This window comes from Corapipo altera, unplaced genomic scaffold (assembly GCF_003945725.1).
Source record: "Corapipo altera isolate COAL_440 unplaced genomic scaffold, ASM394572v1 49, whole genome shotgun sequence".
Taxonomy (NCBI): domain Eukaryota; kingdom Metazoa; phylum Chordata; class Aves; order Passeriformes; family Pipridae; genus Corapipo; species Corapipo altera.
This window is the reverse complement of record NW_020884879.1, coordinates 5904147-5928473: the sequence shown is the minus strand read 5'-3', so window position 1 is coordinate 5928473 and position 24327 is coordinate 5904147. Positions and strand designations below refer to the sequence as shown.

Below are 24327 nucleotides of genomic sequence, written 5' to 3'. Positions count from 1 at the left end.
CCTGTCAAACCAGGTGATGCTTAATTAACAGTAAAACCACTGAGATAGCAGCAAACAGTTCACTAAAAATTAACTGAAAAGAAAGGCAATGTCTGCACTAACCACACACCAATATAACCACAACCCAAACTTCGTATCATTGTGCCCCACAGCCTTATTTGCTCGATGAAAAGCAAAGCAAAGAAATATCCATCCTCAGTGTCATCCTCCCTAGGCAAACGGTCAGAGCCCAAATGATGCTCCATGTTCTCCTCCAGCCTTCTTCTGACATTCCAAGACAATTTCCACCTCTACCAAGGGTCCATAGCCTTGTTGCCAGCATCCATAAGAAAACACTATTTTAATGATTTATACAGCCACTGTGACAAAGGCAGATTTTTTTGTAAAGCCTCACAGTTGATTTTCAATGCTTTAGACTGAACTCTCATAAAGGAGAGAAAGTAAACAACAGTGTATCCTCCACCAATGACAGGCAGTCAGCATTTGTACACCTCAGTTGACACACATGCTGCTGGAGTGAGGGGAGTGGTACCCAGTCTTTGTCAGGTGCACCACTTACCTTCTTTTGTGTTACAGGAAGGCCCCTTGTGGACCTTAAGCACACATTTCTGCAACTCATCTGGCATTTTCAAGAAGTACAAGCCAGTCCATGCTCACAGAGCACTAACGCAAGACACTCCCTGGACAGTCAGAGCCATAAAACCAGGGAACACAGTTGGAAGCAGACAAACGTAGCTACCAGAACTATTTACTTTGAGGCATAGCCCACTCCTCAAGCTACAGGCTAAGCTCCTCAATACGTGAGGGTCAAGCATGAACCTTAAAGACACTATTTCCCTTGGACACACATTTGTTTTCCAGTGTTTCTTTTGCCCTAATGTCAATTGTTTCACTGCCAGTCCCCCATCTCCTCCAGTTTCAAAATGCAAGGAACCAATTAGCACACCAGGCCCATAGTTAAGTAGGTAAATCAGTCTCTATGGGATGGCTCAAGCTGACAGTAAAGATATGTACATCTAAAAGACAGGCTGTAGAATAAAAAAAAAACAAACAACAAACCACATGGACACTAAAATACAAGTAAAACTTCTAATACAAAGTGTCAATAAATTACCCTGTGTACTGAGACTAGAAAAATAACCTTCCCTATGCCTATCTTTCCATTTGTCAAAGGAATGATATGAGGCATGAGAGGAGGGTACAAAAACAGCAAGTAAATAATCTAACATATGATTTGCAGGGCTGAGATTCTGTGCAGACATTCTGTTTAGTGGGACATATCATGCCCATCTAATCACAATTTTGTGTTAAATTCTCCTTTGAATGTGAAGCTGCAGGGTCTGAAATTTTGGATAGACAAGTCTTTGCAAGACAACACTAGAAGCAACCCAGAAGCAGGAGAAACTGCTGACTGACATCTAGTTACAAGGAAAGCCAAACACCAGAAGGAGTTAAGTATAAACCAAGGACACTCTCTGTACAGTCTCTGCTGAGGACAAATATATAACTTCTCTACACTTAGCCTGAGGGATATTAATTTTAGGATACAAGACTACTGTAGAATAAGACAAGAATCTTGTATCCCAAGATTGATTCTACTTAGCTGGGAAGTCAATGAGATTACTCCAAGTAAAACATGCACCACACGCTTTGCTATATTAAGCTTTTAGTGCACCAAGCTAATTTAGTGCTTTCCTAGTCACCATGATAAAATAAATCTCTCGTTTTGGCTCTTCTGGTGATGGGAATAAGCACAAAGTAGATGAGTCAAATTTGTAACTAGCACTGAAGAACATGAGAAATGTTATAACTTATTAAAAAAAAAAACACAACAAAAACAAGTTCCAGATTTCACTGTAGATATGAAAACAGTAACTAACACAAACTACACTGGCTTCTTTTACCAACATGCCTTTTGCATCTCATCCATTTTAGAGATACAACCTCCTGGCTGGGCTTCCTACAGAACTGCAAGAAACGGTCAATGATATTAACAAATGGTAAGGCATCATTTTCTCCATGGAAATTCAGAGAAAAACACATATAGTGCATATGATACTTTACTTAAAGCATATTTTTCTTTAATGAGACTATATTTACCTTTCAAATGCATTCAATCACTTTGTGCTAAATTCTTGAGTTAAAAAAGCTGCAAGTTGTAAATACCTAGAACTGATCACCGTTGAAGTAAAACATTACTACCACCCTAACTGTACAGCAAAAAAATAAAAATAAATAAAAAAATGAAAGTTCATGTGATATACAAGTCAAAACATTAAAAGCTCTCTTAACAGTACCACCAAAATACAATACTTACATCCAAGCCTTTCACAAGCAGATTTGCAAAGGACATCTGTGAATCCCTCGCACATAATGAGTATGAAGAATTCCCAATATTCCCATTCATAAAAATGAACCTGTGACCATCTGTTGAATAATACTGCCATGGTCATTACACAGGGCTTGGCATAATTATTTTGTTTAATGAAATTATTTTTATTGCTAAAATCTTTAAGTAACCTATCAATTCACTTTCATACGAAGAACTCAAAATAAAATAAAAATATGAGAATTAAGAAAACATAAACTCTGAAGACAGATGGCAAAAGAAAAACACCATGAAATTAACAGTGAACTTCTAATTCCAAGCAGTTTTTTAATAAAGAGGTGACAAGAGCAAGTATCCTTCAATTTTTCAGAGTTTCTGTCCCTGGAATATTGCAGTGTGTTGGAGGTTTCATGCATACCATTATATGCTTTTAAAAATAATAAATCATTTTAATTGATCTTAACACAGGAAAGACTTCTTCACCCATGTGACAAAATGGTTGACTATCTTCAGTGAGAACGCATAAAGTCATTTTTGAAGAAGGAACGAAAGGAAACAATATGACCTAAAAGGTAACTGGAGAGAGGGGCAAAATACATCCCCAAAAGAGCACCAGAAGCAAAATGTCAAGCTCTATGCTCTGATTTCACTGCTGCTTTGGATTTTTTTTTAATTATTTTTCTTTCCCACATCTTTTCAACTCAGAATGAAAAAATGCAGCACACAGATAAACCATTAATGCAGAAAAACACTTTCATTCGAGCTTAAATGCATGACATGCTGAGAATGTTAAAAATTAAGTTATTAACAACAAAGACATGTAACACTTGGCTGCATTAAGCAACATCATCCCAGATTTCTATTTGTTCCATAAATGTCAAGTCTACATTCTGAAACTTATATCATGAAACATAACCTTTGAAATTTCACACATTATGGATCAGAAATGTAAAGCTATGGAATTCTTCTGTTCTGCAATATGAAAACACAAGCAATGATACACTGAGCAAAGTCTACTGCATAAAATAAATAACAACTCTACATAATGGTCATGGATCCCAAACTGACAGAGATGAAATAGATTTATAGTTTATTACTGATTCACTTAACACCACCATAAAATTCAGTCTTTGTCCTCTCTCTCATCCTCATTTTGTTAGTAAAACTAAGGCAGCCTTAAAATTAAGACAGCCTTCTCATGTCTCTGTTAAATTAAAATTTCTCAGTGGCAACCTGTTTCATGGATAGATGGAACAGTTAAACTAAAACAGTAAGCACGAAAAAATCATGAAGAAAAAACACATTATTATTTTCAGGATAACACTAATTCTTATATTAAACATACATTCAAAATACTTGGTTATAAGCATGCGAACATAAGATTAAAGCATAATAAAGGTGTCCTATGGAAAAAACTACAAAGTGCCATTTCCAAAGCAAATAAATTCATTTCCGACCAGACTTGTACCCCAAGCATATCGGTATGATGCCGAGTGTACACAGCTGAACATGTGGAGATGAAGAGCAGTATTGGAATCACCAGGATGGAAGTTTGGAGACCTGGGGTTTATTTTCAAATAAATGCTAATAACTTCTCAAATAAGCATCTTTTCTTGCCTCATGCCATCCTTCTACCTTGTGACACTTCTGTCTGTATTTGGAATACAAAGAATTTCTTGTTGCATATTTGTTCTTTAGGTCCCAATAGTGTTCAGGGTCTTTCTGTAGGACTACAGTATATATAAACAATGAACATTTACCTGTGTAGTAACCAACACTGAACTAAAAACTTGCATGTTTGCAGGGCAGAGACAGAGAGACGTGTGTGTTTATGTGCATGTCTGTACACCTGCAAGCCAGCACTGCTTTCTACAGGATTACAATAATGCAGTTACAGCTACAGTTGCTGCAGATCATGACTGCAAAGTAAATGTTTTTGTTGCTTTCCCAATCACAGAAACAAGAGAAGGAAAAAAAAATGTGATGTGTTCAACATCTGTTCTGACTCGTATGTGAATGGGAATGATGATGGCATATGAATCAACTCAGCAAACATTTTTTTCCAAAGAGAAGTGTTGTGGGTTTTTTTAATTGTTTGTGTAGTACTAAACTAATACCATCAGTTGAAAAGTGTGGAAATCTGTTTTTTGGCACAACAAAGCACACATAGGTAAGGAAACAGTTTGTAAATCGCAGTTTAAAATCAAACTAAAATAAAGATAGCAATGTCAATACAAAATCTTAAAACAGTAATCAACGTTTTCCATTAGGTCAAATTTGCCAGTGTACTCTGTATAGGGTCCAAAGCATGCAGCAGAGGCTTCAGGGCTAGACTACCATTCTCCAGAAAAAAACCCTTCTCACATTACCTCTCAGAGAATTTACATTGCACCAGTGTAAGTAGTGTAACGCCTTTCTGCCAGACATCCTGTTTCAGCTTGGGTTCTGCCACGTGCACACGCATCCTGAGCACACAGTCTTCTGGGGACCTACTCTACAGTTTTCAGAACAGCTTGTCAACATTTTGTAGGAGGCTTCCTTGAGCTAAGAAGAGTTGTGAGCTGTTCCAACTCCTGTCTTCCCCCAAAAAGGCCAACAATTTCTAGGATGCACTTCAAGATTAAGGCCTGATTCATTGTCACCTGGGTATAAATTCATATTACAAACTATTCAAATCAAAAGCTGTTCTTTTCATATGGCCCAGGAGAAGATACTCACTTCAACATTCACTGCCACTATATGGAAAAATCATGTAACGTCATTGGAAAAGCTTAACTGGATTATATTTGCCATTAATGCAATCGCAACGACCAACATATCTTAAATAGCTGCCCAGGTTACTTAAAGAAAAACATGATCAGATAAATGCAATGCTTACTACTCGGCTGCTATCCCCAGCTTGATTATCTGAGACTTGAAAAAAGCAACAGCAGCTACAGAACAGAAGAAAGTGAGTGCTTTCAATCCATAATTCAGAAGAAGATTCCGTTACGTAGCAATGGTAGGATTAACCAAAGGGAATGCTTGTGCCATATTTTAAGTGAAGGACACTATCCTACAGTGAGGTAGGCGGGTAATTACACTTCAGCATGGTACTGTTCTAAAGCTGCTTTAAAATTCCTTAGTTATTTCTCAGACTAAGAAATTCTGTGAAATACATTTATTAAAACTGAAAACGTGCAGGAACACTGTAAAAAGCATGCTATGCAAACAACCCCATAGGAGAAACAAACAAGCAGAGTGCCCCAGTAACTGGGAGCCAGTTATTTAAAAGCAGTACAAAGAGAATGCAGGGATTGTGTGGACTCCTGTCCCTTTCTTTCCATCACGGGTAAGGGATGAGGACCAAGGGGATGACCCAGAAGAGAGTCTCATAAATATTGTCTTGCGTCTTACCAAAGCACTGTGTTGAGCAGCTGGTACATGCTGCCCATGCATATGGACCTTTAGAGGGACATACCGTGCAGCCAGCCTTCGGGCAATGCATGTACTCCCTGAACAGCTTCGGCTGGAACTCTTGCTCTTCCAGCTTCTTCTCCCCATTATGCAGTCTCCCTGCCATAGCTTCTCTGTTCTCTTCCCTAGATTTGTCTTGGTAATCAGAAAATCAGTTTAGTTTATCATCTTCAAACTTCCATTTTTCTGAATGCATTTTGTAAATTCCACTGTCCCTTCCCATGTCTCTCTAGAAGTCAAAAAGCAACATGTTTTCCTTCTTTTCCATTTGTTGACTCGAAAATTTGTCAAGAATCACCACTCATGTTGCCAGACATCTGATGAAATGCTTCAGCTAGGGAGCCAGAATTCTCCAACTGTGGCATTGGTAAATTTGTAGCATCTGAAATGAAACACAGGAAGATGGTTAACAGAGACACTGAGGAACTGCAGTAAACTCTCTATAACGAGGAATTCAGTACAAAAAATACCTCTCAGTTCAGTGGATTTTCAGAGCCTTTCAGGAAGACACCCTGCACTTAATTCTAAGTGATAAGGACAAAAATCATAATGATCCTCTCTGTCACCTTTGCTTCTTTGGGGCGAGGAAGGGAAAGGAGGTCAGGCAAATTTATCAGGCTTATGTCAGAGCATGTGAGTGAGTAGTTGCTCAAATGAGTCAAAGGAGAGACACCACAGACAGACTCATACAGGATTACTTCCTATGGACAGCAAAATGCTTTGAGATAGCCTGTATCTGGCTGCAGTCAAAGAAAGAAGCCCTAACAGAATGAGCGTGGAGGGAGCAAGACTGGTGAGTTTGCTCTTGTTCTTCTCTCAAAGCAAGATAAGCAGTGTGAGCTGAAGACAGGAAAGCAAATTCACACCAGCATCATGGGAGATCAGGATTCTACCTTCAGTGCCAACCTAGGCACTTGGACACCTGTGTCCAAAAAAAAGAAACAAACAAAGAAATCTTAATAAACGACTTCTGTGAATTGGGTAAATCAGGGCTAAATTACAGTGTTAACCATTCTGCTCCAAAATTTAATCTCCTGTAGGCTGTAGGTTGGTTTCTAATAATTATGACACTTGCAGTAGAAAAGTCAGCCTGAAATGTTATTTGGAGCTGTACAGGTCTATTGTCCTATAATTCTGAAGCAACACATGAGCTAAACTATAACTTCCCCATAGCTCTATTACTGCTTGGGGCCTGACAGCATCCACTGGAAAAAAAAGGGGTGTGAAGTAGCCATTGCTACTATAAGAACAAATCATACGGATGGGTGCCTTCCTTCTCAATAAAAAACTGCATCTACCCACTTTATGAATCAAATAGTGGCACATATATGAACCCAGCCACCAAGCATGCAGACAAAGCCCAAAGTTAAGAAAAACAAAACAAACCATGGCAGTAACATACCTTGTGTTGATTCCCTTAATTCCTGAGCTTCTCTCCTCCCAAACCCACTTGGCTGCTGTCTCTGGAGTTTCTGTCTCTACAAAGAGATCTGGATGCCCAGCACAGTCTCAGACATGTCCTGGTCTGTATTCAGATCCTGAGTCTGAATGAAGTATCCTTCTCTTCTCCCAACAGAAAATTTATGGGTACCTTTCTTGGTGCTGATTCCAAAGTGCCAAAAGTGAGGCAGTATTTTCTTCCATGTCTGGGAGGTCTACTATCAACCCAGACACCATTATATCGTATCTTCTTTATCCTCTCTTGGTACTGACCCAGGAAACAACTGGTACACTGACGGACAAGGTGCTCTTACATTTGGCTATCAGAGTCCAAAAGACACTAATACCACCTCAATGTCCTGGATATTCACACATTCTCAGTGTTACCTATGTGAGGTCAGTTTGCAGGTATGATCGTTTCTTCTGAGAAATGTTCCAAGAACATCTTGATAGATATAGACAAATCTGTATATAGTGAAGACTTCCAAAAAAAGTATCACCTCAAGTCAATGGAACAGAAATTGGACCAGAGAGGAGTATGTAGATACTATGCCATGCCTTGATGTCCGTACTTGAGTTAGCCTTGTCCAGAGCAAGCATAATTCACACAGTAGTGTGACCATGTAACACTGCTAGCAGATGCAGGTGTAGTTCAGTACTTTCCCAGGAAGAGGTCCTTACATGGGTCTGCATGCCAAAACTCTCGAGTGTGAAAATGAAGTAAATCAGTATGGAACTGATCAGTATTGATAGGAAATCAGCATGTGACAGCGTGCCATAAGCCTTCTTTTCAAAGGTATTAGATCAGCAACAGCTGGGCACATATACCCAAGCTCTTCCATTAGCAAAAGGGAAACAGAAATATGTAAAATCTGCCATCAGAAAGCCAAGTATAAAAGGCAGCTCTACACCATAGGCTCTTTTGTCTAAACTCCATGAATGGGAACTATGTTTTGGACATTACACCCAGAGCAAAGTGTAAGCATTACAGAAAAGCGAAACTGAAACTCCCTCAGAAACAAAAAAGAAGCATGAAACACACTCAGTGGTAAAACACTCAAAATCTCTCTCCCAACAAGGACACCATGGAAGGTGGTGAAGCTAGAAAGCTTCCAGACCAAAATGGCAGCCCAGCCTTTGAAAGGTGAGGAGACGAGGACCGATCTGTGACACAGACCTTATGAAAGTCCACTGCAACTGCAAACCTTACCCCCTGCAAAGTACCCCAAATCCACTGCTACTTGAGAGAAATCAAGACCAAGAGGCAGGGCTCAGAAAATGCCCTTTCCTCCAAGTTCCTCGCATAGCTCAAGAAATGCAGTGTTGTGACTAATTTGATTCATGGAACATTCTAAAGTGAAGGCTGTTTCAAGGTAACATGAGATTGCTCTGTGTAATCTAAACCCAGGACTATATCTCTAGAATCGACTAAAAACCAAATCATATGTAAATCCAGCATATAATAATTTAAAGAGAATTATATATGAGTAGAGTGGTTAATAAGTAGATAAACAGCGGAGAAAATCTTCTAATTCCAGCTCAGATCTTCAAGTAGAACTTCCCTCTCATTTTAATTTTAATAGTTACAAAAGAAACACACACAAGACCAAGGTAATGTTAAGAACTCATTGGTTTTAAATAAATTAAGTAGGAAACTGAAAACTATCTTGTAGGTTTTCATTCTGTGAAGATTGTTTAGTAATAGATAAAAAGCAATAGCTAAGGAAGACCCCATCACAATATATACATACAGTATATATACATCTATATAGCATAAGCACTTGCTGAGTGTGATGACACCTCATCCTCTGTTACTTTAGCATGGAACCAGTAAGTTTGTATCAGTTGAAAGAGTTTTGCATACAAATGTCAAAAAGCTGCTTCAGTATTCAAAGGTACTACAGGTTCTTTGTACAAATTTTAGCTACTGTGTATCCATAAAAGCAATAGAAAGACTAGAAAGTGAAAGAATAAATTTTGAGCAGCAATTTTATAAAGGAAATCACTGTTAAAGTTTATTCACCTCCGCTACAACGACAAATCAAATCTGCAGTGTATATACGGCAGTAGCCAACACTTGAAACTTTAGAGAACAAAGCAAAAATCCACTATTCCATCATAAAAATGTCCATTTGTCTAATATTGTACAGAGAAAACATTTTGCTGATAGATGTAATGCTACTTTCATACTCTGAAGTACAAGATCTAATTACCATCAACCTAATTAAAACTAATTTTTTTTTATTGATTACTTAACTTTCTGATGTTGCTCTAACCTCAGCCTTAGGGAATGTTTTCAAAGATTCACATCAGTGTTATGACTTTTTACATTAATTAAGCTATTCTGACTAATTTGCCCTTTTAAAAATTATTCTCAATGCTATATATCTGCTAAGTGACAAATGGTAGAGTTTAAATGATTACAGAAGTTCAAACATTTGTGGCTTTGCTCTTTCTGTCTTCTCCTTTCTCCTCTGCCCTTCCCTTTGCCTGCTCCCTTCACCTTAGGGAATGTCACATATCACAAAAGACCTGTATAGAAGAGTTTCCAAGAAGCTTGTCTTTTTCACAACTATTCTAATGGTTAGAGAGCTGCTTTGTGCCCATTGTTCAATTTTCCTGACCAAACACACGTAAGACCACAATTTAATAATCCTTTCCAGTCCTCAAAGCCTCTAAGTACAATATAACCTTCTGTGAATGATAAAGGTCTATTAATTTTACTGGATTTAAACTCAGCCTGCATGAAAAACTTAAGTGTTTAGAGGATATGTGGACAGGCTTTGCTTAACTTAAAGTCTAAATCAAGAACTTGGCAATAAACTACCACATGAAATACTAGATCTCCACTAACCATAACTGAGAGCAGTTATGAGAAAAATTAAAACATCATCATCTCATTATACTAACACTTTGGAAAAGTTGCAGCCCAGAACTGAGAAGACGTAATGATAATTTTTATTTTTTTTTAATACCTAGTTTTTAGTTTTTCATTTGCCTGGCTGTAAGCTTAACTAATTTAGCACTGTTCAAAAATAATTTTCACACTTTTATGCTTTCAGTTAATAGCTGACTTTGAATAATCAGCTACTTTTACAAGCTTTACTACTTATTATGGAACATAAATTATCCAAATCATAAGGTTTTTTTTAAAAAAACTACCCCAGTTTTATACTCTGTAGTGTCAAATACAGTATGAAAGAAAAATTACTTAACAGACCATAAAGAAAAACTGAACAGCAAGTATACCTAGATTCTTACCTATCAGCAGCACTTCTCTCAAAATATTTATTTAGTTTAAGCCTTGAATAAAATTTCCAACATAAATACTTACACAGAAAAAGTAGGGATGTGATAATATAAACAATTCTGATTACTTGAAAAGCACTTGAAAAACCATCAAACTCACAACAAATAAGACTGCCCCCTCAGTTAAAAAAAAAAAAAAACAACAGAAAAACTTCCCAGCATTACACCACTAAACATCCTCAGAAGATCCTTTAAATTCTGCTGAGAACCTATGCATATAGAAATGACACACATGCTAGAGGGAAGCCAATTGATCATTAGTCAATACAAGCTTACCTGTTTAAGTGCTTTCTTTGTGTGCTGCTGGAAGGAAGATACTAGCTTGCTTTGCACCGGTGCATTAGTAAGGCTTGAATCACGATTGGAAGACATTTCTTCAGATGTCTGCTTTGGGCAAACTTTATAAAAAGAAACAAAAAAACAGAATACTGTTATGGGGTTTATCTTCCCTATGTCTTGAAGAGCCCCGAGGACAGGAAAAAACCCCAAATAGGCAAATGCTTGGAAAACAAAAAGCTCAGTGTAAAATATTCAGTTAATCTTGAGGTCCAGATCAGCTGAAAATCCATCCATATTCTAAGCAAAATGCAATGCTTCACAAATATTTGTACCTCATCACACCCTTTCTATGCAGTTCTGGAGGCCTTGCATATTTTGCCTTTCAGGTCCTGAAAGGTAACTGAAATAGTTTAACTATGGATTTCACATAGAAGCTGGACAAAAATTACCTTCCTCCCCAACACATTTTTAATGGATTGTAAGGTGTCTAATTATGCATTTATACAAGAGACATTGATGACCCTTGGTCCTAGAAATATTTATACATATATAACTTCATACCAGTTTGTAATGTCATCTTAGGAGACAGACTCATCTGTTTTATACGTACTTCTTGGTAAAGCTAAGAACACACACTTTCCTGTTTAACGGGTAGACTGGAATCTCCCGCAAAGAGGAATTCTGGTCTCTCAGGTAATACGTGCTGTTATACTTGTCAGTCTTCTAAACAATACATGCTTTTATGGACAAATACTACTGCGCTTGCATTGAACAGCCTCTTGAATAAATGTTGTGTGAGACACAGAAAAAAGTCTCCTGATTAAAAATAAATAGAAATGTAATTAATTTTTTTAAACAGTTTTTTTTTTAACAGATATGAAAGCTGTAAAAATAGCTGGAGGATCCTATTAGTAGTCAGCAAGCTCAGCTAAAGAGCTGTAGAAACCTTCACACTCTTAATGCCTTGCATTATTACTACTCTTGCTCTCACTAGTGTCCTAAGATCGCCCAGCTAAACCAGTATTATCATGGAGGCAGAAATGAAGTAGTTTTTTCCATTCTCCTCTGCTGACTCAGTTCAAGTCTGCCTTCCAGCATTGCTCAAAGCTGGTTTGTGTGCTGACATACCTTCTTTATAATGCTTTGCAGCAGTAAATGGTTTTCCAAGATTTACCATACTTTGCACACCACCAGAATAGTCTGAAGACAGTCAAAGCAGCTGTACAGACATGTGCCAAAAATAATGTAGCCTGATTTTTTTTGTCTGTTTTCTCCTCCATCCTTCAGTGGGATGAGCAGACACCTGAAGTAGCCTTCTAACTCCCTTGCCTTTAGCAATGTTTCATAGAAGAAATATTGTAATTTTTTTTCTTTGTGTTTGCAAGAAAAAAGATAAAGACAATTTAGTTATCAATAATTAATGGCCATCATAAGATGCATGTGCTAAACTTTTTTTCACACTGAAAGAAAAATAATTAATACTTCAGTAACAGAGAACACACTCTATGGCACTGGTGTTATAATTGTAATATTAGATTAAAAATTTTCATTAGCAGATAAGACAAATGTTGTTTTGTCATAGTTTACAACTGATATTTGTCATTTTTTCCCTTATACTTGAAGGATTTATCAAAATATACAAAGAAACTGCAACACAAAACAGTTTCTGAGTTACAGTATCACCTGGTTTGGATCAATCTTTTCCACATGATGAGCAAAGCTTACTATCAAAAAAGACAACTTAAAGGAGCAGCAAAGTGTCAGCAGAAGACAAACAATAGCTCGTTTTTATAATCTACATCACTGCAATCGCTAAGCTCCTGAGACAAAGAACACCTACACCAAAATAAAAACTTGACATTTCAAATTACACAGCTTCTGTCTTCTCTTTCAAAGAGAATTTTTTTTTACTTTTTTTTGCCAAAGTCTGAGAGTCAAAGAACTGAAGAAAAACCCCCATAAATAGTGTGAGCACACAAACCCGAGTTAAGGAGAGGAGAACAGAAAAAGCTTAAAAATTCTTAAAGAATGGAAACTGTTATACACTTAACTGCTCCTCCCAAAAGAGGATAGACACCACATGACCTGTCACGAAAATCCTATTCCTGTTCTCCAGGATGACTGCAACTCCTACTACTGTCTTGTTCAAATGGGAAACTTTGATTTTCATTACGGTGATGTAGGATGTTACCCAAGAGTCTCCCCTGTTTATTCTGGTGATAAAGTTCATCCCAAAGAGGTTTGACAACAGTAACTGATGATGCTCAACACTACAACCATTAATGTCAAAGTCATCATACAGCAGGAATAAAAATAAACATAGCTCTATATTAATTTTGTGCTTTCACTCATTTCTCCTCTAACAAATAAACTCTGAAGTTGTGACACGATTTATTAGAGGCTATACATTTTATTTCTATTGTTACTTCAATTTTGCATAAAAATATTACCAGTGTGTTGGTTTATTTTGCTTCTGTTCGTTTAAAGCTTTGACAAAAAAGTTAAACCAAGGAAAAGAACAGGAAGTGTTCTAATGAGTGAAGCAACTGGCACTGAAACTCACTGAAAAAATTAATACCTTTCCATCACTGTATTCTCTTCTTCAGGTACAGAGGAATATCTCATTTCAGGTTGGTTCTATAGGGCAACCCAAACCTAGTTTCTTCAGAGCTTTGAAAAAAAAAACCCAACAAAAAACCCCACAAACTTTTTCCTGTAGTCTATGATTAAAGAAATACATATGAGGTTGAAATCTGCTGCTTAAAAAATTTAAAATGACACTGTGAGTAGAAAAAGTCAACCTCATTTATTTACAAAAAACAATACTTCCTTTCTAAAATCTATTTTGTACATTATATTTTTTCTTCATATATCTAGTAGCTTTAAATAGTAAGTAGCTATTTTAAATATTACTTTCTATGTTTTAATTAAATTTCCAATTTAAATCCAGCTTGAAACAAATCATGGTTATAAAACCTAATCATCTAGTAAATAAAAGAAGTCACTGCCTATTTTCCAAAAGTAGAAGACATGAACATTAAAAATCTAAATACACTGTGTTAATTTATACAATTGCTTAATAACATACAGTCTATAACTTTATTAGCAAAAAAATAACACCAAAATTGGCATACAGGTTTTATTTAGAGGGTAATCATGATATTTTTTATGACTTTTCTGGAGGAAATTAAATAGAAATATGAGGCAATGAATACATTTAATCTTTTAAAAAAATGTTTTGCTACTTAGTAATTTAAATCAAACTGTGCCAAAAACTCACTGTACTAAAATGCTTGTGATCACAGAAAATTATATTTATTTATTAATTAATTTCTATGGATGAAGTCCAACTGCTTTTCTCTGAATGGGTCAAACATTCATTTCAAAAGGGAAAAATATGACAGCAAAACATGTAAGCGCTTGAAATGAACATTGATGATCGTAGCAAAAAAAACCAATACCTTAAGAACAGAGTAGGTATTTCTGATATGGAGACCAAAGAACACAGTAAAAGAAAAACAAATTCAAGAAGAGACAGTGTTCTTTGTACATATATACAAATTTGGAAAGCTGCAACTAGTTTGTCCCTAAGCAGTGAAGATCCATGAATATTATCAGATCCTTGTTCACTTGAAAAGCTAGATCAGAAAAGAATGCTAAAAATAAACTGGATGCTAGGGAGGAAAAAAAAACCTGGAAGAATGTGACAGATAAAGGGAAAATATTTGGGTAGCAAATAAAGAGGATTCACCATTATTGCTACAGTAGAAAAAGGAAACAAGAGCAGTTTTAAGCCTACAGGAGGTATTTCCATTTAGTGGAGAATAATTAGGCTCCATTCTTTAAATCGGCTTCCTCAAGGGCCAGGACCAAATGAAGGAATAAAGCAAAAAGCAACTATTAAGCCATAAACTGCTAGGTTATGAGCTGGAAGAGCAGCTGGGTTTCTGAAGATAAGACCTCCTTAGTGAGTGTTCAGAGGCTGTTAACATGAATGATAGAATTAGAATTACTTAGAAAAAAGAGCATGTTAAAAATGTTTTCACCAAACTCCATTTAAAATAACTTCCTCTCTTCCATTTTTCCAAGACTAGTTTTCTTAATTATTATGAAAGGCTATAATTTATAAAAATCAGCAATATTGTCTTTGAATTTCAAATTTTATAGGCTATCTCTGTAATGTTTTATTACCTTTTGCCTTCTCTGCCCAAGAAATGACACCTATGTAAAACAAATTAGAAGACATGTTTCTTCAAAGAAACAATTTTTAGAAGAAATTGGCCACTGAAAGTTATTTGGAATAACTGTAAACAGATTTATATAACTAGATGGACAGAGAAATTCCTGTCCAGTAAGAGGCTTATTTTCCCAAAATCAAGAGTGCAATTAATTCCGATTTCAGTCAAACTATACTGATTTAAAAGCAAACCAGCAAAATCAACAGCAGTTCACTTCCTTCTTTGTTAAAGAAACCACAGCAGATGAGAAGGATTGTTTACTAACGGCCACATTACAAAACACAAATTAATATTGTTAACATATGCTGAAGACTAGAGTCTACCTCAAGCATAAAATGTATGCACACACTCAGGAGATATGAAATTTCACAGAGAACTCCCTTAGGAAAACATACACATAAAATCTCTCTCTAAAATACCCATAAAATTCAATATTTTCTTTGTGTGACACAGATCTATACTTGTATTGACATAAATGGTTACACTTTGCCAACACAGATGTATCGAGTAATTCACCTCCATCACTCTTTGATCTCTAGAGCCCAACTTGCCAAATCTGAACAATTCAGAACTCGGCTGTTGCCATCAGCTCTTGAAAATGAAAACCAGTTTGGGAGTTAGTTAATTGTACGAGTTCGCCAAAACAAGCAAAACCAGATGTATACATCAAGGGTACTACTGAGACTGCAATATTCTTTTTGAAAACTTGTACTGTGAATTGATTATTACTATTGAATAGTATTTTTTGGAAAAAGACACCAAATACCACATCAGCTTCATAGTTTGCACTGAATCCCACTATATTCACAGCATGTTTTTGAGCCCAAACATTTCACAAAGCATAGAAAACCGTGAATCCTTATTCCAAAGGAAGTCACCATTTTCGGCTAAAAATATACAGCCTGTCATCACTAAGCCACCAATTTCTAAGGCCTCATTAACTACTGTACAGGAAAAAAAAGCAGATGAGAAAGATCCTCAAGCTCCACAGTATCTTCTCTCATTCTTACAACTCCCCTCAAATGGCAATGAAACAAAAGAAGTTAAACTCGATCCTGGGTACTGTATTTTTATTTTATAGTTACCTGCAGGGAGATGAAACAAAAACACACCAAAAAAAATCTAAAGCAAAGTGAAAAACTATCTCTTGCTGATGTATCATCCAAAATTCTATATTCCAGCTGCTACTCCATTACTGCTATTCTGCTTTTAGAAGATTGTATCCCATATCCAGATGTTGTCATGTGTCACAAACATTTTCAGTAGAATCATCCAATATTATTCCCAAGAAACAAGATGGTAAGGGTAACACGTTTCCCTGAATTGCCAGAAATTCCACTCCTGGAAAGAAACTAAACATTTAGATGTGGACTCAGGTTTCAAACAGTGGTGAATACACATTCCCCGCTACAGAGTTATCCTAGGGTTTCCTAATCCAAAAAGTATGGAACACAGTAGCTACAAGCAAAATGTCAGGATTCAGCATGAATCTGATCCTCTGCTGCCCATCATTTTGCCAACTACCTCTAAGAAAACTGCCTAGAAAATTAATTCTGCCATTCCATGTTCACAGTTGAAGAACATACAGTTCTAGGAAGTGCTGAAAACCAAAGTGTCTCCAGAAAAGATGTACATGGTTCATATTTGGGCAAACACCAGAACCTGTGTTTGGGTTGGGGTAGGAAGTCATGCTACCCTAGGAATTGCTATCTCCTCCACAGTTACATCATTGTGCATTCCATTGCTTGCATGAAGACAATTTCTAATCAACTGTGCTCCGTGGCTGATGGATTAGCCCTGGTTTCAGAAACCCCAGGGACAAATGCTTTTTGAGAACAGAACATCCTATTGATGGGCAAAAGGATATTATAGTCATCATTTTCCCAGGCAACAGTAATTGGGATTTTACTTCTTTTACTGACAGCATCTTTACATGCTACTGCTGTATTTGAAGGAAATGGAATTTTAAAGATACGAGACTGCTACAGAGCCTCTATTAGAAATCCCATTCGAAACAAAATCAACTGCACCATAAAGAGTTTCTTTAACATATTCCTCTGGATAAGGTGGGGAAAGAAAAAGTCTCCACAGCATTTGAAATATCCTGAGGTGTGACCGTTCCACTTGTCCATTTAGTAATACTGATGTGGAGTAACAGCTTTTGCCAAATCATGTGTTTATAATTGTTAGGAATTTTCATATTATTATGCTAATAAAATTGTTCGGTAGTCTGCCTTTGTACTGGGAAAAATGTGCCTGCTGAGGATATGATTCTTCTGTGTTTGAGTGTCAGCTGGTACTTTTTACTCTGAAAGACCACCATCTAAAAGCCCACAAACAGACTGAGACTGTCACTTACAGTTTCATCCTCTGCTTCCAGCTATATTTGAAGAGGCATTTTTTAAACTTGCTAAACAATTTCTGATCACTCTGTCAGATTTGGGACTTCGGGACTCTATCACAGTGGAAACGAGTAAATAAAAATGCAATCAATTGGGTAATTAAAAATTCAATGTGCAAGCAAAGCCCATCCTCATATGTATCACACATATTCTAAAATCAGAGAATTTCATAAAGTGTTTTTTGCACTGAATTAAATGTTACTTTTATGCAACAGAATGGTTTCCTGGAAAGAGAAAAAATGCCAGCTTTAGTGTGAAAAGTGTAATTGCTCTGTTAGATCAAATATTTTCCATAGAAATACCTTTCCTCAAATATTAACAAGTCATCGTTTCATCTTTGACAAACTAATTAGACTGTCCATATTAAATTTCCCAGTACAAAGGAGGTATTTTTTCACTCAGGACTTCTTATATGTCTGTTCTAGATCCTTTCCTGTTTTCCTTAATTTCTTCTTACAGCTATAATGAATGCAATACACTAGTAATCATTTAACTAGTGTTATACCCAAAGGAAACACTGTGCCTATATTCTTTAATCAGTACTATCAGAGTTATAGTTTAAGAACTGCATTGGACTAATTATCAAAAGCATCTCATTGATGTTCAATTAATTTTCTGTTTTGATCCTTAAATGCTCTTCAGATACACTGATTTATTGAATATATATTTCTGCTCTGCAAATGTGACCTTTTTCTTCACTTTAAAGTCTAAAAAAACTCACCCTGTTCGACTGCAATAATTTACAAGGCAATCAAGAGAAGTCCCAAAATTATTATTTATTATCAATAAATTTAAGCAAGAAGGATTTTATAGTGTTCAGAAAGTATTAAAAAAAAATATTTAACAGAGTGGTCAAATCACATCCTTAAGAGCAAAAATGCCTAGTGTGGATGATCTTTGCTGATTAAATAATTTGTAATTTCAATCCATTAAAAACTGGCTGTATTTCTTGGGCATGTTCCTATTTTTAAGCCAAGCCTCCTATACTGTAAATGAAATCAGTTACAGAATTCTATGTGTATATAAATGATACCTTTAACAACAAAACTTTCGGTCTCAAGAAAAGCTATTATCACACGTGTTTGACAAAACTATGTTCTGTATTAGCTGACTGATATGCTATTTATGAAATATATGCAGCTTTTGATTTTCTATTGATCACATCCAGCACTGGCCTTTCTATATGCAATATAGACTCATTATTGCCATCCCATTTACTCTTTTTTAATACACCCATTGCATGACCAAAAAAAATTAAAATGTCTTGTTCTCAAAAAATTAAATATATTGCAGTTTTCCAAGATTTGTTAAAGATTACATTAGGGGAAGTTCTCAGCTTTAAAACCAATCTAGGTGTAATTTAATGCTCTACTCCAAATATTCTAAAACATAAAATTTTAGCAGCTTGTCTTTTATGTCACCACAAGTGCTAGAATTATTTTTATTATTGTAAACTATGAAAATAGTACACAGCCTCCTCCCAGTGAAAACCCATCAATTTTCTACTTCTGGAATTATGACATCTTATTTACATCCTAAATAATTGCCTGTTTTTTGCCATGATTTTTTATTTGTTTGTAACAAGTGACATCAACTTGTGCTTTGTATTTGTAACTGTATTTCCACTGGTTTTTTACTGTTCTATTCTTCCTGCAATTTGAGGAACTGTACATTAACAACATCAACAAGTTTTCTGAGTATTGAACAGGAACTGTTAAAGAACTACAAGCATGTAAGTTCACTTACACATGCAGCATACACTACACAAGCATAAAACCACTCCATGTGCAGAATTTGATAACTGATAGGCATAATAGATCAAAGAAAATGAAGACGCTGAAGCCATTTAATAATTCTTGACTTTTTTGTTTTCCACAGAGCTTCAAAACTTCACTACTAGATAGATCCACAACAACCTGTCTTGTGCTCCCATCCCTGAACTCTTTGCGATTTGCAGTGGTGCTAGAGACTAATACTGAAATTGCAGTATCGGTCTTGTACAGGTGCAGCATGGAAGCTAAGTAGGTTGCTCGAGATCAAAAAGGAAGTCTGTAGCAGAACAACATGAGTTGAGCCTTTTCATGTCCAAGTTATAAACAGGGCACCCTCTCACCATACACCAAGTAAGCCAAAACAGTAGGTTGCAGTCCAGTGGTGGGACAGGTTGTGGGCGGGCAGCAGAAGAAAACTGATTAAGGAAAGGCTTCAGAGGTCCTGGGAGGTTTGATTTTTTTTTTTTTAATAAAGCATTCACTTTATAAACATTATATGAGTTTAGTTTTAATAAGAATAATAATCACTTCTGTTACTTGCAAATAATTTTAGGTGATTAATATTTTCTTTATGACCAATTATTAACTCTCAAAAAGAAAAAATATTTCTAAGGTTGCCATTTTCAAGTTCTTTCAATGCTTCAATTTCTCATTATCTTAGAGAAAAAAAAAAAGCACAGCATTTGATACTTCAACATGTCTTTGTCAGGATGGTACACAGGAGAATCTCTGCCCAAAACAAAAAAAAATACAAACCTTTGTCCTCTGCCCAGAAGTGCACTGAGGGACCAAGCCCACATGTTCACACTGAAATCAGTGAAATGTCTATCTGACAACTGCAAGTCTGAAACCCGGTAAAGACAAATTACTCTTTTAGTTGTGGGTCCAAGAACGAAAAAATTGTAAGTCAAAAAATTACCTACTGAAAACACACCCAAAGCACTATTCTTTGTCTTTTAAAACCTTAAGTCAAATAAAGGCACTTAGTGTTCCTGGTTTCTTTATAAGGCCAAAAAAGAGAGGGAGTCACTCAAAACCAGTTCCACTGAGTATAAAACATTACTTATACTGCTTGGAAATCACACCACAAAAATCCCAACAATACTCTTTTTCTTTTCCCAAAACATGCCCTCTAATACTGAAATTAAAACACCTACCACCATTTTCTTCTCCATTATTATTGTTTGTCTCAGCCATTTCAGTGCCATCTAACTCAGATTCACATCCTAAATCCAATGTTCCATCACTAGGGCATGTTGATTCTTCTTTCTACAGTTAAAAAAGAAAAAGAAAACTAAAATTAACAAGAAAAAAAAAATCAATCATGATCCTGCTGCATCTCTGAAAATAGATTACTGCAGTGTACTCCCATGCTTACATTTCAAAAAGAAAAAAGAGAATAAAATAAAATATGCTTGTGAGTTACTTTAAAGAGAGTCATAAAAACAGACCTTGATTAAAAAACTGCAAACCAAAAGCAAAAAAACTGTTTTGTGAAGTCATAACATGCTATTTGAAAAAGAAAAAAAGTCAAATAAAATGCAAGATCTTCCACTTTTTCTTCTTTTTTCTTTTTTTTTTAACAGAAACAGACTTGTTTGGTTGTTAAAAATCCTAGTTTTCCAGTTGAGTGTCTACAACACTGCAGCAAAACACAAATCCTTTAATGTTTCTTTTCTGCCTTTGCCTGTTTCCTGAATTCAAATAGCTGAAGCAACCTAGAGCTCAAGCATGGGAGTGATTGTGAATACCTGGAATTGTGCCAAGAATCTCTCCCGATTTAAAGAAAAACAACAGCATTTGTTCTAGTGAATTAGGAAACAGAGCTCCTGAAAACTATTAATTTAGTTTCAGGTACAGAATTTTTAGTTATCAGGAGCAGGTAAATCTATATACTTTTATATTTTTATACCCTTATACCAAATACATCTGTCATAAATTACAACAGATCCTTCCTCTCAGCCCAAAATTTTAGTTGATTACATTTAGACTGCCAAGCAGATAATCTCACTTATTTGTTTCTCATCTCTGCCTCACATTCCTCTACTCCTGTTGTGAAACCCCTCTAAGTTTGATCATACACAACAAGAAAAAAATTTCACCCACAGAAAACATGTTCATAGCAAAAGAGAAAAACAAAACCAAAAAGGAATAGAAATAGCATAAAGGCAAAATGCTATCACTATAATTAGATTCCTTCCCAAAAGCAACCATGCAACCTGTAAATTAAAAGTTGATTTATATTAGACTTGCAAATAATTTTTCACTATTCAAAAATCAAACATTAATACAACTACTTAATGAGAAAGTCAATGATCCTCTTGAGCTCACAGCTCATAAAACAAAGGCCTTTCTGTGAACAACTCTGACACAGCAGCATTTTAGCTAAGCTGCATGTTTTTTATACCATGTGCCAAATTCAAGAACATGTATATGCTTTCTAGGATAAAACATTCAATGTTTACTTTCATTATAAATCCTTTTAAAAGACATCTGAAAGCAGTTAGAAGGACTATCAGGTCATTTCCTCTCCAAAGAATCTAATCTGTTTACCTTTATATCTATTGAGACATTCATAAAATGGATTAATAGCTATATGTACATTCCATTTACAAAATTTAAACTTACTTTGAGAGCATAGAGTCCTGATTTCCCAGGGATTTTGAAGAATGTTCCATCACCTACACGAGTGTTAGTATGAAGCATTGCATTCAGGCAAGCTAATGGAGAGGTTCCACTGAAAAATAAAATTGTGCAGTCCAAGATTGAGTGCCTCTTGCAAAACTATTCCCTCAGTCTATTTTTTTTAAAGTCATGCTTGCCTGGCTTTTTTTTTTTTTTGCCCCCCCCCTCTTTTTTTTTTTAATTCTCTCAACCCTGAAAACATCTACATTACAATAACAGGCCAGTTTCAAACTTAATCATATGCATCTGTCCCCTAGGCTTGAGGCAAAAAGTCTGTGAATTATAATTATGCTTTTCTTCATACAGCAACCAGTTCCACATTCTGAGAGAACCAAAGTCCAAATATTTATGTGAAATTACTTCATAAATAACACCACGAAGCCTCATTTTTAAAATGTTACAGACAATGTGGCTGCTGCACATGAATGATCAAAACAGTACCAAGTTCAAGGGCAGCTGCATCCCATAGGATGAAAGGCAACAAAAGAATAATAAAGAGCCTAGAAAGAACACATTTAAAATTAAAAGTAATATATAGTAAAGCCACCTTCTGCCTTAACATGGTCAGCATGCATTATTATACATAAATATGAACATATTTGTACCTTTTATGAAGCATTATCTTTTCTAATTAGAGTTGTTTTAGAGATTAAGAGATTGACCTACTCAAGGTAGTAATTGTAATACCACTGTGGAATGCATATTAAAGGACTATTTAAAAGAAAACAGAAGTATTTGGACAGAGATGTCTTTGTAGTATATGCATGTTTACATCTCAGAAAAAGAAAGCACATGTTTCTAACCCTAGTTAGACATATACTATTCTGAAAAGTTGATCTAAAAATGGTGGGCAAGGAGGTATTCATAAATTATTTTATTTTAATTTAAAAATTAAAGTACAAGATTTATAGATGCACTATCACATCTTTGTCCCCATTTACTGGCTACTGTACATGGTGTACTCAGGGACTGAATCTGAAACTGTGCTTCTTCCCTGGGGTCCCTAGTCTGCACGCATGCTTATCTTTAGCCACGTAAATATATTCCACTTGGTTAAGTGGAACAATGCCTGTGCATTAAATTAAATGTGTTGCTAAGTATTTCAGGATTAATTATATACTCAACTATAAACCAGGAACAGGGCTTCAAAGTTCATCAGAAAGTACTCTTCTTTATTCTGCAGAATTATAACACAACATCTCATCTTTGTTGAAAATTGCATGTCTGATCTCTTTTTTATAAATAAAACTGGACTGAAATTTTTGTATTTCATATGGTGATGTTTTCTGTTGATTTTCATGGTTTTATTACAACAAAATTTATCCTTATTGTACATGTATTATTTTAATGGCAAGATCAATAGTGTGGTAATTGCTCCTCCGGTAAAAATTAAACTATAAAGTGTCCTCAGGCCAGGAAGTCCTGTCTGTTATAATTTATTTGCTAGAGGTCACCTAATGTATCACATTACTAACTCTAAAATTAAAAATTTCAGGTAAAAATGTTGCTTGTTGATAAACACAACAGATATGTAACAAGTATCTATTTTATGACTATCCTAAATATAATCCACAATATAAAAATTCTGGGAAGTGGTTTTTTTTGTTTGTTTCTTTCTTTTTTTCCCCTCTGCAAATAAAATTAATACCACATCTGGTTTTGATATAATACTGTAACAAAATACAAACCTAACTATATTAGAAATAAAATGATACTGCTAGCAGTGGGACAGAAAATATTAAGAGAGTTCATTGAGTTTAATGATTACTTAAAACACTTTTGTAGTATCTAGAATACTTATCTTTACACATTTTCCTTACTGCAATGATGTTTGACAAGAAAAGACACAAAGCTTTTAATACAGCAGTTAGTTGCGTAATCTCTTCCATATGTTAACATACATAATGTGAAGCAATTTCAACTCTCTCAATCTTGGATCTTTTTAGTGAAACATTATTACCGATCAAGACTTTCTCTGCATGATAGAAAGAACTTGCTGACTCTGCAGTGGAAGACAAACTCAGTATGTCAACGAGAAACAAAACTGCATGCACATGTATGCACAATTTGCATCCTTCTATTCTGACAGAGACACTCTGGAATCCACACTTATTTTTAGATATCATTAACCAATTAAAATGATACAAGATGAATGAACCCAAAATAGAGGATTTGGCAACATCTCATGACCACTACTGTGCTCACAGCAGATATCTTAATCTTCAAAGTCTAGACAACTGGCAAGTTGACAACAGAAACTACTCTTTGACTTACAAAGAAACCCGTATGGGCTACTGAGCCAAGATTTACTTTAACTACTGCTACGCTTGTTGCCTACAGATATCTGCAACTCCTAATGGCACGCAACCAAAGAGCCATACCTACCCTTCTTGAAAACTGCACTTGGGTATGTCTAT

The 24327-nt window shown here is 35.7% G+C and overlaps 1 protein-coding gene across 6 annotated transcripts in view; it reads right to left on the bottom strand.

The window, feature by feature from the left end:
- ASXL3 (ASXL transcriptional regulator 3) overlaps positions 1-24327 on the bottom strand; it is a 129971-nt gene that overhangs the window by 50958 nt on the left and 54686 nt on the right. For 3 of the 6 annotated variants that reach the window (XM_027638713.1, XM_027638714.1, XM_027638715.1), the window contains 3 exons: positions 21854-21962; positions 20383-20494; positions 10811-10932 (listed from right to left, as the gene is read on the bottom strand). In XM_027638713.1, the coding sequence (XP_027494514.1) occupies positions 10811-10932; positions 20383-20494; positions 21854-21962 (343 nt within the window). Of the gene's footprint in view, positions 1-2317; positions 2391-5789; positions 6000-10810; positions 10933-13391; positions 13468-20382; positions 20495-21853; positions 21963-24327 lie in introns of those variants that run through there. The other 3 variants (XM_027638717.1, XM_027638716.1, XM_027638718.1) reach the window with 3 other exon arrangements.